We start from the raw sequence: 17,562 nt of genomic DNA on the forward strand, positions 1-17,562 counted from the left end.
TTCACAGTCTCTCCCTTTCCCAGTCTTTGCTCTCTCCTCTCTATCCCTTTCTCTCCCTCGTCCCCCACTCTCTCTCAACCCCCTGAAGGAGTGATGTCCTCCCCCTGCTCCTTCAACACCTAATGACGACATTAAAGCCTGAGGCCAGTCTTCCCAAGTGACTGAGATAATGACAGTATTACACATCCTCCCACTCCTCCATCAATCTCAATGAATGGCTCCTAGTGTGGGCTTTTCTTTCTTTATGAAAGAGGAGTCGACATGGAAGGATACCTCCTAATTAGGTGAAAGGAAAGATTATGCATATTGCTTACAGGCCTCTGTTCAAATGTAGTTCTGAAGGATCTGTCATTGATTTTTCTTGGAAGGTCATGTGTGTTGATAGCATCATACACGAACGGTAACACTTCCTACAAATAATTCCTAAATAATGCTTTATAAGCGCATAGCATCATACATAAACATTAACCCTAACACATGAATACCATCTTCATGATGCATTATAAGCGCATAGGATCATATACAAATATGAACAGTAACACTTCCTATGAAAACCCACTTCACAATGTATTATAAGCACATGTATAACACCTTACGAGCTAGTCTTCATGCATGACATAGGTGCTAATAACTGCCCAATAGCATATAAATAAACAATGAATTAGCAACTACATTCATAGGGCATTATGACCAGACCTTATAAACCAAACTGTATAATGCACTATATGAAAATAATAAGAACAGAGAGCATCATAGGGATTGATTTTCATTCCTTTACACACCCTTTTTGGCACAGTCTGTCTTGCACATAAAACATGAGTGAATGTTTTTATTAGCACATGGAAATGACAAAGTCTTGGTCAGCAAAAAGGGATTTTAATGGAAATTCTGTGACTAAGTGAGAGTCCACTGTTGGAGTAAGAAGATCCAGTCCTGTATCATTCAAACTCACTTCCTGTATTCTCTGGGCACTCAATGAGTCACTCATATGAGCACACACAAAGACACACATGAAGACTAGGGCCGGGACGATACCAGTATCGCAAAAAAAATTCAATGACAAGAAGCAGACCAAAGTCTTCGCTCCTTTAAAAACCTGCTATATGTCAAATATTGAGTGCTTGGAAAATAAATAAATGTGACTCTGGATGACAAGATAATGAGGTTTGTTTCCCCATTACACTGTTTTGTTTCCCTGCCACGATACTAACCCGTATCGCTATACTGGTATAGTCCCGTCCCTATTGAAGACACATACAGTGCCTTGCGAAAGTATTCGGCCCCCTTGAACTTTGCGACCTTTTGCCACATTTCAGGCTTCAAACATAAAGATATAAAACTGTATTTTTTGTGAAGAATTAACAATAAGTGGGACACAATCATGAAGTGGAACGACATTTATTGGATATTTCAAACTTTTTTAACAAATCAAAAACTGAAAAATTGGGCATGCAAAATTATTCAGCCCCTTTACTTTCAGTGCAGCAAACTCTCTCCAGAAGTTCAGTGAGGATCTCTGAATGATCCAATGTTGACCTAAATGACTAATGATGATAAATACAATCCACCTGTGTGTAATCAAGTCTCCGTATAAATGCACCTGCACTGTGATAGTCTCAGAGGTCCGTTAAAAGCGCAGAGAGCATCATGAAGAACAAGGAACACACCAGGCAGGTCCGAGATACTGTTGTGAAGAAGTTTAAAGCCAGATTTGGATACAAAAATATTTCCCAAGCATTAAACATCCCAAGGAGCACTGTGCAAGCGATAATATTGAAATGGAAGGAGTATCAGACCACTGCAAATCTACCAAGACCTGGCCGTCCCTCTAAACTTTCAGCTCATACAAGGAGAAGACTGATCAGAGATGCAGCCAAGAGGCCCATGATCACTCTGGATGAACTGCAGAGATCTACAGCTGAGGTGGGAGACTCTGTCCATAAGACAACAATCAGTCGTATATTGCACAAATCTGGCCTTTATGGAAGAGTGGCAAGAAGAAAGCCATTTCTTAAAGATATCCATAAAAAGTGTTGTTTAAAGTTTGCCACAAGCCACCTGGGAGACACACCAAACATGTGGAAGAAGGTGCTCTGGTCAGATGAAACCAAAATTGAACTTTTTGGCAACAATGCAAAACGTTATGTTTGGCGTAAAAGCAACACAGCTCATCACCCTGAACACACCATCCCCACTGTCAAACATGGTGGTGGCAGCATCATGGTTTGGGCCTGCTTTCTTCAGCAGGGACAGGGAAGATGGTTAAAATTGATGGGAAGATGGATGGAGCCAAATACAGGACCATTCTGGAAGAAAACCTGATGGAGTCTGCAAAAGACCTGAGACTGGGACGGAGATTTGTCTTCCAACAAGACAATGATCCAAAACATAAAGCAAAATCTACAATGGAATGGTTCAAAAATAAACATATCCAGGTGTTAGAATGGCCAAGTCAAAGTCCAGACCTGAATCCAATCGAGAATCTGTGGAAAGAACTGAAAACTGCTGTTCACAAATGCTCTCCATCCAACCTCACTGAGCTCGAGCTGTTTTGCAAGGAGGAATGGGAAAAAAATTCAGTCTCTCGATGTGCAAAACTGATAGAGACATACCCCAAGCGACTTACAGCTGTAACCGCAGCAAAAGGTGGCGCTACAAAGTATTAACTTAAGGGGGCTGAATAATTTTGCACACCCAATTTTTCAGTTTTTGATTTGTTAAAAAGTTAGAAATATCCAATAAATGTCGTTCCACTTCATGATTGTGTCCCACTTGTTGTTGATTCTTCACAAAAAAATAAAGTTTTATATCTTTATGTTTGAAGCCTGAAATGTGGCAAAAGGTCGCAAAGTTCAAGGGGGCCGAATACTTTCGCAAGGCACTGTATGCACACACACATACACACGGACGGCACACACACACGGCATGTGCTAGTCCCGCATTGCGCGTTTAAACAAAGGGGTGGTGCAAAATAAGAGCCAATCCAAAAAGGAGGAGAAGACCACCACTGAGGTCTGTGCTGAACACACACATTATATCATCATGACTCTTCACTTTTTGCAGGGTTTACAGTTTGGTTCGTCCCCTCATGTTCCCAAACCACACATACCTCAAACAGGGGGGAAAGAGCATTGAGTACATACATATAAACCAGGCAGGTTCCAAGCATTCTCAAGCTATTCCAGATGCATGTTTGTATGCTCCGGAGAGCCAGAGAGAGCAACTAACACATTCCTTGTGTGTGTCTCTCTCAAAATGTAATACACAGAGCCTCAAAGTGCTCCACATGAAACCAACTCCAGATGAGAGGGGGAGGAGGAGGAGGAGGGTAGGGTGAGGGGTACTAATATTGTGAGGGGCAGCTCCCCGGCTCCACCACTAAAACAGTCCCAACCGTGGAAAAGAGAACCAATATGGTCTGGTCAGGGGATTTGTTGAGCCTGGATGTGCACGTGATTTATGGAGGGATGGGGGTATTGTGTAGAAAGGGGGATTTCACAGATGGATCGGGGGAAAGTACATCAATTGAGAATCTGAGATACAACACCATATTTCTAGTAGGGTTAGGTTACTTGTCTATAAATGTATGATGAACATAATACATTGTGCATCCTTCCTTCTTGATGTACTCTTTTTCTACTTGACTGCCTAAATCACATTGGTCAATTTAATATTTCTTATTATTATTAATATTTGAGTGAATGCGGTCTCTCCAGTGGCAATAATTATTTACTATTTTGTACAGCTCAGCACTAAATATGAATCTGTAGCTCTAATACTGATTATTGTATAGCTTCACAAAAACAACTCATTTAATTGAATGTATAAAGTTTTGTCCTGTGAGTGTTTATATAAGGTACCAGCAAAAAGTTTGAACACACCTACTCATTCAAGGGTTTTTCTTTAGATTTACTATTTTCCACATGGTAGAATAATTGTGAAGGCATCAACACCATGAAATAACACATAAGGAATCAAGTAGTAACCACAAAGGTGTTAAATAAATCAAAATATAATTTTGATTCTTCAAAGTAGAAACCCTTTGCCTTGATGACAGCTTTACACACTCTTGGCATTCTCTCAACCAGCTTCACCTGGAATGCTTTTCCAACAATCTTGAAGGAGTTCCGACATATGCTGAGCACTTGTTGGCTGCTTTTCCTTCACTCTGCGGTCTGACTCATCCAAAACCATCACAATTAGGTTGAGGTAGGGTGATTGTGGGGGCAGGTCATCGAATGCAGCACTCCATCACTCTCCTTCTTGGTCAAATAGCACTTACACAGCCTGGAGGTGTTTTGGGTCATTGTCCTGTTGAAAAACAAGTGATCGTCTCACTAAGCCATCCCAAGATGGGATGGCATATCGCTGCAGAATGCTGTGGTAGCCATGCTGGTTAACTGTGCCTTAAACTCTAAATAAATCACTGACAGTGTCACCAGCAAAGCACCCTCCACATAATAACACACAGAAATACGAGCCTTAGGTCATTAATATGGTCGAATCCGGAAACTATCATTTCCAAAACAATAACGTTTATTCTTTCAGTGAAATATGGAACCGTTCCGTATTTTATCTAACGGGTGGCATCCCTAAGTCTAAATATTGCTGTTACATTGCACAACCTTCAATGTTATGTCATAATTACGTAAAATTCTGGCAAATTAATTCGCAATGAGCCAGGCGGTCCAAACTGTTGCATATACCCTGACTCTGCGTGCAAAGAAAGAAAGAGAAGTGACACAATTTCACCTGGTTAATATTGCCTGCTAACCTTTCTTTTCGCTAAATATGCAGGTTTAAAAATGTATACTTGTGTATTGATTTTAAGAAAGGCATTGATTGTTTATGGTTAGGTACACGTTGGAGCAACGACAGTGTTACGCCCTGGTCTTAGTATTTTGTGTTTTCTTTATTATTTTGGTTCAGGCCAGGGTGTGACATGGGTTATTTATGTGGTGTGGTTTGTCTTGGGGTTTTTGTAGGTTTTGGGATTGTGGTATAGTAGAGTTGTCTAGGTAAGCCTATGGTTGCCTAGAGTGGTTCTCAATCAGAGGCAGGTGTTTATCGTTGTCTCTGATTGGAAACCATATTTAGGCAGCCATATTCTTTGAGTGTTTCGTGGGTGATTGTTCCTGTCTCTGTTTGTTTGCACCAGATAGGGCTGTTTCGTTTTTTTCACGTTACGTTTATTGTTTTGTATTGTTCGTTATATTCTTTATTAAAGATGTATCGAAATAACCACGCTGCATTTTGGTCCTCCTCTCCTTCGACGGAAGAAAACCTTAACAGACAGTCCTTTTTCGCGAATGAGCACCGCATCGATTATATGCAACGCAGGACACGCTAGATAAACTACTAATATCATCAACCATGTGTAGTTATAACTAGTGATTGATTGATTGATTGATTGTTTTTTATAAGATAAGCTAGCTTGCAATTTACCTTGGCTTCTTACGGCATTCGCGTAACAGGCAGGCTCCTCATGAGGCAGGTGGTTAGAGCGTTTGACTAGCTAACCATAAGGTTGCAAGATTGAATCCCTGAGCTGACAAGGTAAAAATCTGTCGTTCTGCCCCTGAACAGGCAGTTAACCCACCGTTCCTAGGTCGTCATTGAAAATAAGAATGTGTTCTTAACTGACTTGCCTCTATTTTTTTTAGCGGCAAAATCGGAGTCCAAAAATACAGATTTCCGATTGTTATGAAAACTTGAAATCGGCCCTAATTAATCAGCCATTCCGATTAATCGGTCGACCTCTACTCCACACCATCACACCTGCTCATCCATACTTCACGGTGGGAACCACACATGTGGAGATCATCCGTTCACCTACTCCGCGTCTCACAAAGACATGGTGGTTGGAACCAAAAATCTCAAATTTGGACTCAGACCTAAGGACAGATTTCCACCGGTCTAATGTCCATTGCTCGTGTTTCTTGGTCCAAGCAAGTGACTTATTATTATTATTGGTGTCTTTTAGTAGTGGGTTCTTTGCAGCAATTCAACCATGAAGGCCTGATTCACGCAGTCTCCTCTGAACAGTTGATGTTGAGATGTGTTGTTACTTGAACTCTGTGAAGCATTTATTTGGGCTGCAATTTCTGAGGCTGGTAACTCTAATGAACTTATCCTCTGCAGCAGAGGTAACTCTGGGTCTTCCTTTCCTGTGGCGGTCCTCATGAGAGACAGTTTCATCATAGCACTTGACTGAACATTTCTTCAAGTGCAGTCGCAAAAACAAAGTTCTTGACATTTTCCGGATTGACTGACCTTCATGTCTTAAAGTAATGATGGGATTGTCGATTCTCTTTGCTTATTTAAGCTGTTCTTGCCATAATATGGACTTGGTTTTTTACCAAATAGGGCTATCTTTTGTATAATAACCCTCCCTTCTGTATAATACCCCTCCCTCCCCAACTGATTGGCTCAAACGCATTAAGAAGGAAAGAAATTCCACAAATTAACTTTTAACTTGGCACATCTGTTAATTGAAATGCATTCATGAAGCTGATTGAGAGAAGCTGTCATCAAGGCAAAGGGTGGCTATTTGGTTTTTTTTAAATTGGTTACGACATGATTCCATACGTGTTATTTCCTAGTTTTGATGTCTTCACTATTATTCTACAATGTAGAAAATAGTACAAATACAGAAAAACACAGGAATGAGAAGGTGTGTCCATACTTTTGACTGGTACTGTATATAGATGGGTAATGGTCAGATCAGCACCATAAATGTCATATTTGCATATTGCATAGGTCTTAGATGAGAGTTAGGTAACCAAATCTAAATACCACATGTAAATCTCAGGTAAATTAAAAGGTGAGTTGTCACTTTTTTGACAACATAGAAGATTGTTGACAATATTTTAGTTTAGACAAAGGGCATTCCGAACTGACTCACCTATTATTTTCTCCTGGTATCCCTTGGTGAAGAACTGCATCGCAGTTGCGGCTCTCCAGGGAGTTTTGAGAAGTCCCTGTCTTTGCGGGTCTTCGCCGAGTCCCCGGATAATAGCGGTATAAGCAGCTGCCAGACTAGGCAAGCTCATCTCGTTGTCTTCTATACTTCGGGTGCGCTCATGCTTCCAGTTTTCCACGACTGACGACCCTGTGTGCGAACTCGACTCACCGGCCGTCCCCGTCCCTTGACATCCCACGTTCCGGGTGTCTTTTTTTACCAAGCCGTCAAAGTGTCCGTTTAGAGAACTTTCGTTTGTAGTCGGTCTACTGTCAGCTTGATTGTCGTGACTCAGTTTTGAGCGCTCCATAGTTCAGAATTGACGAGAGGTCCCTTCACGTTCACCTTTTCTCGGTATTGGAAGATGCGCTTTCCAAGTGTTCTCGCTTCGCAAACTCAGCTTTGTTTAGGGCGCACGTACCGAGAATCCTGCCGGCAGCTGAACGTGTAAAATTATTTGAAACAAGCACGCGTTGGTAGTACCCACTGGCTTTATAAATATATAATCCTTGTGCATTTCTATTGGTCGAGCATTTTGAGTACGTCACGTTCTGTCAGTGGTAAACAGATGGAGAACATGCACTGCTCGAATTCTGTATGGATCCGAATATTCCCATATTCCCATGCCACAGGTAGCCATGATATTCACAAAGTAAAATATAAGCCATCATGTATTCATATAATAAACAACACTGTCAACGATTCACACGTCAATCTTTGGAAATTGTGTATATTTCCATATTGCAGTGTATTTTTCTAAAAATAATCAGAATTTACTAATAGTGAAGAAACCACAGTGAATCACAGGCTACCACACACTTTAGTTGTTGCACTCTGACAAAAGGTGCAAACAAATTTGTGTTTTTAGGGTGACAAACAGCTCTGTTGTACAACAAATCAATAAATATATTTACGAAGGCAGAGGTGCAGGAAGAAATTGCTGTGTTGTTGGGAATAATTAAAAGTAACTGGGCCAACATTTTCCAGCAACAATACACCGACATGTTTAAATGAAAATATGTGCAATCACATTGCATCATTTAACACATAACACAGTACAAATTTGACCCAAAAACACTACCAATTTCCATTGAAAAACAAGCCTGTTATTATTTATGTAATAAGGTACGAGTGGGTGTGGTATATGGCCAATATACCATGGCTAAGGTATATTATGCACGACGCAATGCCTGGATACAGCCCTTAGCCATGGTATATTGGCCATATACCACAAACCCCCAAGGTGCCTTATTGTTATTATAAACTGGTTACCAATGTAATTAGAACAGTAAAAACAATGTTGCAGCCAATCATCATTCAGGGCTCGAACCACACAGTTTCTAATGCCAATTATACAAGGGGTTGGTCTAATCCTGAATGCTGATTGGTTAAAAGTACATTCCAGCCAGTGTCTATTCCACAAGTTACCACCGGCTAAATCTATTTACTCTGTTCCATCTGACTACACAATCCACTCTCATCAGCCCAGCCAGGCAATTCATAAACTTCATCTCCACTGTAAAAAGCATCTAGACATGTTCTCATTATTGTTTCTTTTAGACTAATATATCGTTTTCGACAGCAGAGATTTATATAAACCTTGCAGTCTGTCTCTCTGACATTTGCAACATTGTTTCAAAATTCAAATTCGATCTCCAGCTGTCCCATAGTAATGAACTTGAAGGGGTCGGGAGTCGGGACTAGACAGACAGGTAAGTAACATTTCTTAGCCAGTCAAAATCATGAATCAACTGGCATCATTTTTATGGATATATATAAAGAAATGTCAATTGAATAAAGGTCAAATGAACCGAAGTGCAGCTAGTTTGCAGTCTTTCCTGCTTCAGTTTGAAGTTATTGTGTTAGTTGTGTTGTTGACTAGCTCCTCTGATCAACGCTGAGGTAAAAACAGTTTCAGGTTGGATATTCAACGGATATTCGCACTTTCAAACCTCAATAGCTTTCAAACCACTTGAGCCACAGACTCCAAATAAGTGTTATGATGTTGGAAAAATTGCACACAACATTGCACAGGACTTATTTTCACAATTTGGACATTATTTTGCTTTGTAAAGCTAATAAACGTGTAAATGTGAGCAGAATTTTGTATTTTTTAAAAATTACAATCAAACTTCAATAGCTCCTTGGTCATGTGACATACTGACCTCAAACAAGGTTCAGAATGTACACTCGGTGGGCCTACACATCGCACACCCTTTAGATTGTCCCTTTTCATCTCACACGATTTACATGAATTTTTTCAAACTTTCAAATTTCAATAGCTCCTTGGTCATGTGACCTACTGACTTCAAACAAGGTTCAGAATGTCCAGTGACTACACTTCTATATTGCACACCCTTTAGTTTGTCCCTTGTCAATCTCAAACGATTTTACACTATTTTTTCAAATGTCAATAGCTCCTTGGTCATGTGACCTACTGGACTCAAACAAGGTTCAGAATGTACAATCAGAGGGCTTACACATTGCACACCCTTTAGTTTGTCCATTTTCATCTCACACATTTTTACATTAATTTTTCTAATTTTCTAATTTCAGAATGTCCACGGACTGGAGACGGGCGCTGCGAGGCATCCAGTGTGGTAACGCGACAGATCCCGGGGGAAGGGGACAAACTAAAGGGTATGCAATATAGAAGGGTAGTCAGTGGACATTCGAACCCTTGAGGTCAGTAGGTCACATGACCAAGGAGCTATTGAAAAATATAGAAAATTCTTGTAAAATTGTGTGAGATGAAAATGGACAAACAAAAGGGTGTGTGATGTGTAGGCCCACTGAGTGTACATTTTGAACCTTGTTTGAAGTCAGTAGGTCACATGACCAAGGACCTATTGAAATTAGAAAGTTAGAAACATTCACGTAAAAACACGTGAGATGAAAATGGACAAACTAAAGGGTGTGCAATGTGTAGGTCAACTGAGTGTACATTCTGAACCTTGTTTGAAGTCAGTACGTCACATGGAATGTCCACAGTGCAAGGTGTTCTACATTGGACGGATAAAGAGATGCCTTCAAGACCGCTTAGCAGAACACAAGTACGCCATACAGGTAGGCAATGAAGACTACACCATGGCAAGGCACTACAAGTTCATACACTATGACAACCCTGCCTCCCTACAAGCTATGGGTATTGATCATGTTCCGGCCTCTATTAGAAAAGGGGAACATCTTCAACAGCTAAACCAAAGGGAACGTTTTTGGATTTACAAACTACAGGTTACTAAGTACCCTGGTGTAAGGGTCGTGATAGGTCCATTTGCTGTCATCTAGTGGACATTTTGCTCTATTGCCCTCAGCTATGGTTATACTGTTGTTGTCCATGTTTGTTGTGTTCTAGGGTACTATGGAATAGATTGCTTTCTTATTCTTGGCACTTTTCCCAGTCATATTTAAGGTTAGAACTACCTTTCTAGGTGTTCTGATGCTTCTAGCTTTGAGTTGACTTTTTTGATAACATATCTACAGTACTTCACTTTTTAATGTGTATAGTATCGCTTCCTAGGTATTGTCCAATGACTTCTGTAACCACTCCCTCTTCAAATCAGGTCTGATTGGAAAAAGCTGTTCAAAAGAGGATATTGCATTATAATTTCTTTGTACTCCCTGACAAAAGCCGTGTAGCCAAAACGCGCCAGAGTTTTAAAACTGTTTCCATTGAACAAATAAAGACATTTTAATTAATCATATTAAGAGTGCATTGGTCCTCCTATCTTTTTGATGACAAATTTACCCCTTTTACCTTAGCAGCGCTTCCCTTCATCCTCTTTTTTTTACAAGTTAATGTATAGGCATTCAGGTGTGAAGTCATGAAATCATAAATAATACCACAGCGGTTTTGAATACACTAGTTCACTTGAATCAGCAAACATATACAGTGCCTTGCAAAAGTATTCATTCCCCTTGGAGTTTTTCCTATTTTGTTGCGTTACAACCTGTAATTTAAATGGATTTTTATTTCGATTTCATGTAATGGACATACACAAAATAATTCAAATTGGTGAAATGTGAAATGAAAAAAATAACTTGTTTCTAAAAATTCTACAAAACAAAAAATTGAAAAGTGGTGAGTGCATATGTATTCACACCCTTTGCTATGAAGCCCCTAAATAAGATCTGGTACAACCAATTACCTTCAGAAGTCACATAATTAGTTAAATAAAGTCCACCTGTGTGCAATCTAAGTGTCAAATGATATGTCACATGATCTCAGTATATATATATACACCTGTTCTAAAAGGCCCCAGAGTCTGCAACACCACTAAGCAAGAGGCACCACCAAGCAAGCGGCACCATGAAGACCAAGGAGCCCTCCAAACAGGTCAGGGACGAAGTTGTGGAGAAGTACAGATCAGGGTTGGGTTGTAAAAAAATATCTGAAACTTTGAACATCCCACGGAGTTTCTGAACCCTGCCTTAAGAAGGCCACCAAAAATCCTGACATTTCCATCCCCAGCTACAACATTTTCCGACAAGATAGAACTGCCAAAAGGGGCGGAGTTGCAATCTACTGAGCCTGCAGAGTTCTGTCCTATCCAGGTCTGTGCCCAAACAATTTGAGCTTCTACTTTTAATAATCCACCTTCCCAGAAACAAGTATCTCACTGTTTGTCATGCCCTGATCGGTTTCACCTGTCCTTGTGATTGTCTCCACCCCCTCCAGGTGTTGCTAATTTTTCCCCAGTGTATTTATCCCTGTTTCCTGTCTCTCTGTGCCAGTTCGTCCTGCATGTTTCCAAGTCAACCAGTGGTTATCCCGTTCTCCTGCTGTTTGCATTCTCCTTTTTCTAGTCCTCCTGGTTTTGACCATTGCCCGTTTCTGGACTTTACCTACCTTGACCATGAGCCTGTCTGCCACTGTGTACCTAGTGGATTATCAAGGAACCTACCAGGTACAACCCCAAATCTGTAACCATGGGCACCCGCTTAGATATCATCCTGACCAACTTGCCCTCTAAATACACCTCTGCTGTCTTCAACCAGGATATCAGTGATCATTACCTCATTGCCTGCGTCCGTAATGGGTCCGCGGTCAAACGACCACCCCTCATCACTGTCAAATGCTCCCTAAAACACTTCAGCGAGCAGGCCTTTCTAATCAACCTGGCCCAGGTGTCCTGGAAAGATTGACATCATCCCGTCAGAGGATGCCTGGTTGCTCTTTAACCTCTCTGGTATCATTGGGACGCTAGCATCCCACCTCGACAACAGCCAGTGAAATTGCAGGGCGCCAAATTCAAACAGAAATCCCATAATTAAAATTCCTCAAACATACAAATATTATACACCATTTTAAAGAAACTTCTTGTTAATCCAACCAGTGTCGGATTTCAAAAAGGCTTTACAGCGAAAGCACACCATGCGATTATGTTAGGACAGCGCCTAGCCTCAAAACACCATATAGACATTTTCCAGCCAAGGAGGACTCACAAAAGTCAGAAATTGTGATTAAAGTAATCACTTACCTTTTTTCACTTATCTTCATCTGGTGGCACTCCCAGGACTCCATGTTACACAAATGTTTGTTTTGTTTGATAATGTCCCTCTTTGTCCAAAAACCTATTTTGTTGGTGCGTTTAGTATAGTAATCCAAAGGCACAAAGCGCGCTCTCAACATCCAGACAAAGTCAAAAAAGTACAATAAAAGTTTGTAGAAACATGTCATGTTTAAATCAATCCTCAGGTAGTTTGTCATAAATGATTACAATTTCAACCGGACAAAAGCTTCGTCAATAGAAAAGGAGAAACCAAGAAAGGTGTGCTCCCGATCACGCGCTGGGCTCATGTCTGGAAATTTCCACTGTCCACTCATTGAAAGTGCTCTCTCCCTCATTTTTCAGAGTAAAAGCCTGAAACAATGCCTAAAGACTGGTCACATGTAGAAGAAGCCATAGACTGTCAACTGGGTCCTAAGTCTTTGTATGGTGGATGGGCTTTCAATGGAAAAACAGCCTTTCAAAATAATAGTACTTCCTGGATGGATTTTCCTCAGGTTTTTGCCTGCCATATCCATTCTGTTATACTCACAGAAATTACTTTAATGGTTTTGGAAACTTTTGCGTTTTCTATCCATATCTACCAATTATATGCATATCCTAGCTTCTGGGCCTGAGTAGCAGGCAGTTTAATTTGGGCACGCGTTTCATCCCATCCCCTACCCTAGTGAAGTTAAAGGTGCTTTCCTCACCATCTTAAATAAGCATGCCCCGTTCACAAAATGTAGAACTAAGAACAGATATACCCCTTGGTTCAACCCAGACTTGACTGCCCTTGACCAACACAAACATCCTTTGGCATTCTGCATTTAATAGCCCCCGCGATATGTAACTTTTCAGGGAAGTTGGGAACCAATATACACAGGCAGTTAGGAAGGCGAAGGCTAGCCTTATCAAAAATAAATTTAAATACTGTGGTACTAATTCCAAACAGTTTTGGGAAGCAAGTCCATGGAGAATAGTGGCACCTCTTCCCACTGCACTGAGGCTAGGAAACACTGTCACCACTGAAGTTATCGTGGATTTAAATAAGCATTTCTCTACGGCTGGCCATGCTTTCCACCTGGCTACCTCTACCCCGGCCAACAGCTCTGCACCCCCTGCAGCAACTTGGCCAGGTCGCAGTTGTAAACGAGAACTTGTTATCATCTGGCCTACCTGGTTAAATAAAGGTTAAATAAATAAATAAATGTTTTTATATATTAGTTGTATTTTTGTTTTGTTTTAACTGTTTACGCTAATCTAACTGGGGTAACTAGCCTGTCATGCCTATATGGTTGCTATTAGCTTAGAGGTTACTGTTAGCTGACTTTGTATTGAGATGGCTGTAGTGGTTTACTGTTCATCTAGCTATTTAAAGGCCTTTTTTTATTGAAACAGTGCATGAGGTTTTAAGATAAATACTTGTCACTGTATTAGCTAAATCAAATCACATTTATTGGTCACATACTGTATACATATTTAGATGTTATTGCGGGTGTAGCGAAATGCTTGCATTCCTAGCTCCAACAGTGCAGTAGTATCTAACAATTCACAACAATACACACCAGTCTAAAAGGGAATTAAGAAATTAACATTAGGACGAGCAATGTCGGAGTGGCAATGACTAAAATACAGTGTATATACATATGAAATTAGTAAAACAATATGTAAACATTATTAAAGTGACCAGTGTTCTATGTACATAGGACAGTAGCCTCTAAGGTGCCATGTTGAGTAACCGGGTGGAAGCCGGCTAGTGAAGGCTATTTAAGTCTCATGGCATTGAGATAGAAGCAGTTTTTCAGTCTCTCGGTCCCAGCTTTGAGGCACCTGTACTGACCTCACCTTCCAGGGCAGCAGCGTAGCCTAGTGGTTAGAGCGTTGGACTAGTAACCCAAAGGTTGCAATTTCAGATCCATGAGCTGACAAGGTACAAATCTGTCGTTCTTCCCCTGAACAAGGCAGTTAAACCACTGTTCCTAGGCTGTCATTGAAAATAAGGATTTGTTCTTAACTGACTTGCCAAGTTAAAGATAAAATAAATAGCAGCGTGAACAGGCTGGGGTGGTTCATCTTTGTGGCCTTCCTGTGACATCGGGTGCTGTAGGTGTCCTGGAGGGCAGGCAGTGTGTCCCCGGTGATGTGTTAGGCAGACCGCACCACCCTCTGGAGAGCCCTGCGGTTGCGGGTGGTGCAGTTGCCATACCAGGTGGTGATACAGCCCGACAGGATGCTCTCAGTTGTGCATCTGTAAAAGTTTAAGGGTCTTAGGGGCCAAGCTGACTTTCATCAGCCTCCTGAGGTTGAAGAGGCCACACTGTCTGTGTGGGTGGACCATTTCAAATTGTCAGTGATGTTGAGGAACTTGAGGAAGCACTCCCCTATCCACATTGACGGGATCGAAGTGGAGAAGGTGACTTCTCCACTTCGATCCCGTCAATGTGGATAGGGGAGTGCTTCCTCTGCTGTCTCCTGAAGTCCACGATCTGCTCCTTCATTTTGTTGACATTGAGTGAGAGGTTATTTTTCTGGCACTGTTCAGGGCTCTCACCCCCCCCCCCCCCCCCCCCCCTTGTAGGCTGTCTCGTCATTGTTGGTAATCAGGGCTACGACTGTTGTGTCGTATGCAAACTTGATTGAGTTGGAGGCGTGTGTGGCCACGCAACCATGAGTGATCTGAGAGTTGTCATGACTTTGGCCTGTGGGTAAGGTTTACCCCCCCCCCCCCCCCTATAAATACCTTTCTCCCTTCCTTCTCTTTCTCTGACTCCACTGAATGACTCTTGAATAGACTTTTGTTAAACATCAAACAAGTGGGGGGAAAGGAACCATATTTCGGTAATAGAACCAGTTGAAAATATGCGTTGGTACTTAATGAATATGATGTCAGTTCGGTTGTCATCTGAGACATGAGACTGATGACAGGATGACATAAGCTGTATCTGGGAAAGTCTACACATTCCAGTTATCAGATTCACATGGAATTGTTGTGCAATTTAAATGTTTGAATATGAAACCATTTGTGAAAAGATTAAATGTAATTTTAGGTTCCAAATGAGAGAATTGGGTTTTCATAAGGTTAGAGCTCTGCTCAATCAGTGGCCGGCCCATGTGAAAAGACATGGGTTATAAACTATGAAACACACCCTTCACACCCTCCACTATATAAGCCCTTGACGAAAATGTAACCTTCTGTTCCGAGTACGCGAGGTCTGCAGCCTCTGCGTTAAAAGGGCGAATAAACGTTCTGTTCCAGGTACATTAGGGCGACCGTCCGATGTCAGGAGGATTCCGATAACTACAGAACTAAGCCAACCTCAGCATGAGCTTTGGTTATGAATGGTATGAACATTGAACTCTTATTCACTACAGAAGTGATACCTCCTAGCCGTTGAGTTAGCAGCGGCCACTGTAAACGTGGGCTAGGAAACGACAGACAACGTATCCAATGTACCACCAGAGACATTCTTCCGAGGACAGGAAGATCTCTGTTGGCCAGCATCTATGACCAACCTACTGAAGCGCAGCTCGGAGTAAATATTTATTGCATTTTCCTTTTCCAAATGGGCGGTAATTTAGAATGCATAAGATACTGTATTTACGATAGCATAGCCTCTCCCTTTGTTCCTCAGTCTTCCCACTCTTTCACTCAAACCCAACCCTCTTCCCTTTGTGTAACCAGCTGTCATGTCGGCTCTGTCCACCAGGGACATTTTCTGTATGACAGTCATGTCGGCCACAGAGAATGAGAGCCCACAGTCCTTGGGAGTGGGCCGCGCCGGTGGCACTGTATTATCCTCAAAGCAGGCAAAGAAGGTATTTAGCTTGTCCAGGAGCAAGACGTCGGTATCCACGACGTGGCTGGTTTTTCCTTTGTAGTCTGTGATTGTCTGTAGACCCTGCCACATAGGTCTCGTGTCTGAGCCGTTGAATTGCGACTCCACTTAGTCTCTGTACTAATGCTTTGCCTGTTTGATTGCCTTACGGAGTGAATGACTACACTGTTTGAATTCGACCCTATTCTGAGTCACCTTGCTGTGGTTAAATGCGATGGTTTGCACTCTCAGGTTTGCTGAAGGTTGCCACGGTTTTTGGTTTGGGCAAGTTTTAACAGTCAGAACATCCCCTATACACCTCCTGATGGGTACTTCCTGTTTTTTTAAGTTTCTGCCTATGGGAAGGGAGGCGCAGGATGGAGTCGTGACATGAATTTATGAAAGGGAGGGTGGGGGAGTGCCTTGTAGCCATCCCAGAAAGGAGAGTGACAATGATCGAGAGTTTATGAAGCATGAGTATTGCAGGCAATCTGATAGAACTTCGGTAGCATTTTCCTCAAATCTGATTTGTTAAAATCCCCAGCTACAATCAATGCGGCCTCAGGAGATGTAGTTTCCAGTTTGCACAAAGTCCAGTGTAGTTCCTTGAGGTCCGTCGTGGTATCGGCTTGAGGCGGAATATAGTCGGCTGTGACTATAACCGAAGAGAGTTCTCTTGGGAGGTGCACCCAGCGAGGGGGGGCCCCAAAACCGAGTTTGCAAAACCATGCTTTAGATGTCGCCGTTGCTGAAAAACAATCTGATTGTATATACAGAGATTCGTATAGACCTTAGAATTACTAGAAGGGGTATAGGCCCTTAGATCATGGCTAGTATGGGGCTCTGCCTTGGGTGTGAGGAGCGTTCTCAGGCTCAATAGTTCGAAGAAGATCCAATAACACTGGATAATTTTTGGGAGGTCTCATCTCAGAATGCACATACTATAAGGATAACAGGCGTTGTGTCAGAGATGCGTTGCCTGTGAAAAGGGGTTACTTGCTGGTACACTGTTTCGAATGGGAATGTCTGTTCTTCTCATTCTAATTCTATGCGACAATGGCTGTGGTACTGTACCAGTCAAAAGATTGGACACTTACTCATTACAGGATTTTTCTTTATTTGGACTTTTCTACATTGTAGAATAATAGTGAAGACAAAAGTGTTAAACAAATCAATATGATATTTGAGATTCTTCAAAGTAGCCACCCTTTGCCTTGATGAAGACCTAACTAAATTGTAAATATCTGGCTGTGTCATTATGACTTTGGATAAGTATTTATCACACTTAATTAAT

General features: G+C 41.6%; 1 protein-coding gene across 1 annotated transcript in view; it reads right to left on the bottom strand.

Moving 5' to 3' along the window:
- Positions 1 to 7,436, bottom strand: part of LOC139383750 (GTP cyclohydrolase 1) — a 46,784-nt gene extending 39,348 nt beyond the window's left edge. The window contains exon 1 of the mRNA XM_071128310.1: positions 6,905 to 7,436. Coding sequence (XP_070984411.1) covers positions 6,905 to 7,271 — 367 coding nt within the window. The 5' untranslated portion in view covers positions 7,272 to 7,436. The remainder of the gene's footprint in view (positions 1 to 6,904) is intronic.
- Positions 7,437 to 17,562: the final 10,126 nt, after the last annotated feature.

The sequence above is a fragment of the Oncorhynchus clarkii genome, chromosome 25 (genome assembly GCF_045791955.1).
Source record: "Oncorhynchus clarkii lewisi isolate Uvic-CL-2024 chromosome 25, UVic_Ocla_1.0, whole genome shotgun sequence".
NCBI classification, from domain to species: Eukaryota; Metazoa; Chordata; class Actinopteri; order Salmoniformes; family Salmonidae; genus Oncorhynchus; species Oncorhynchus clarkii.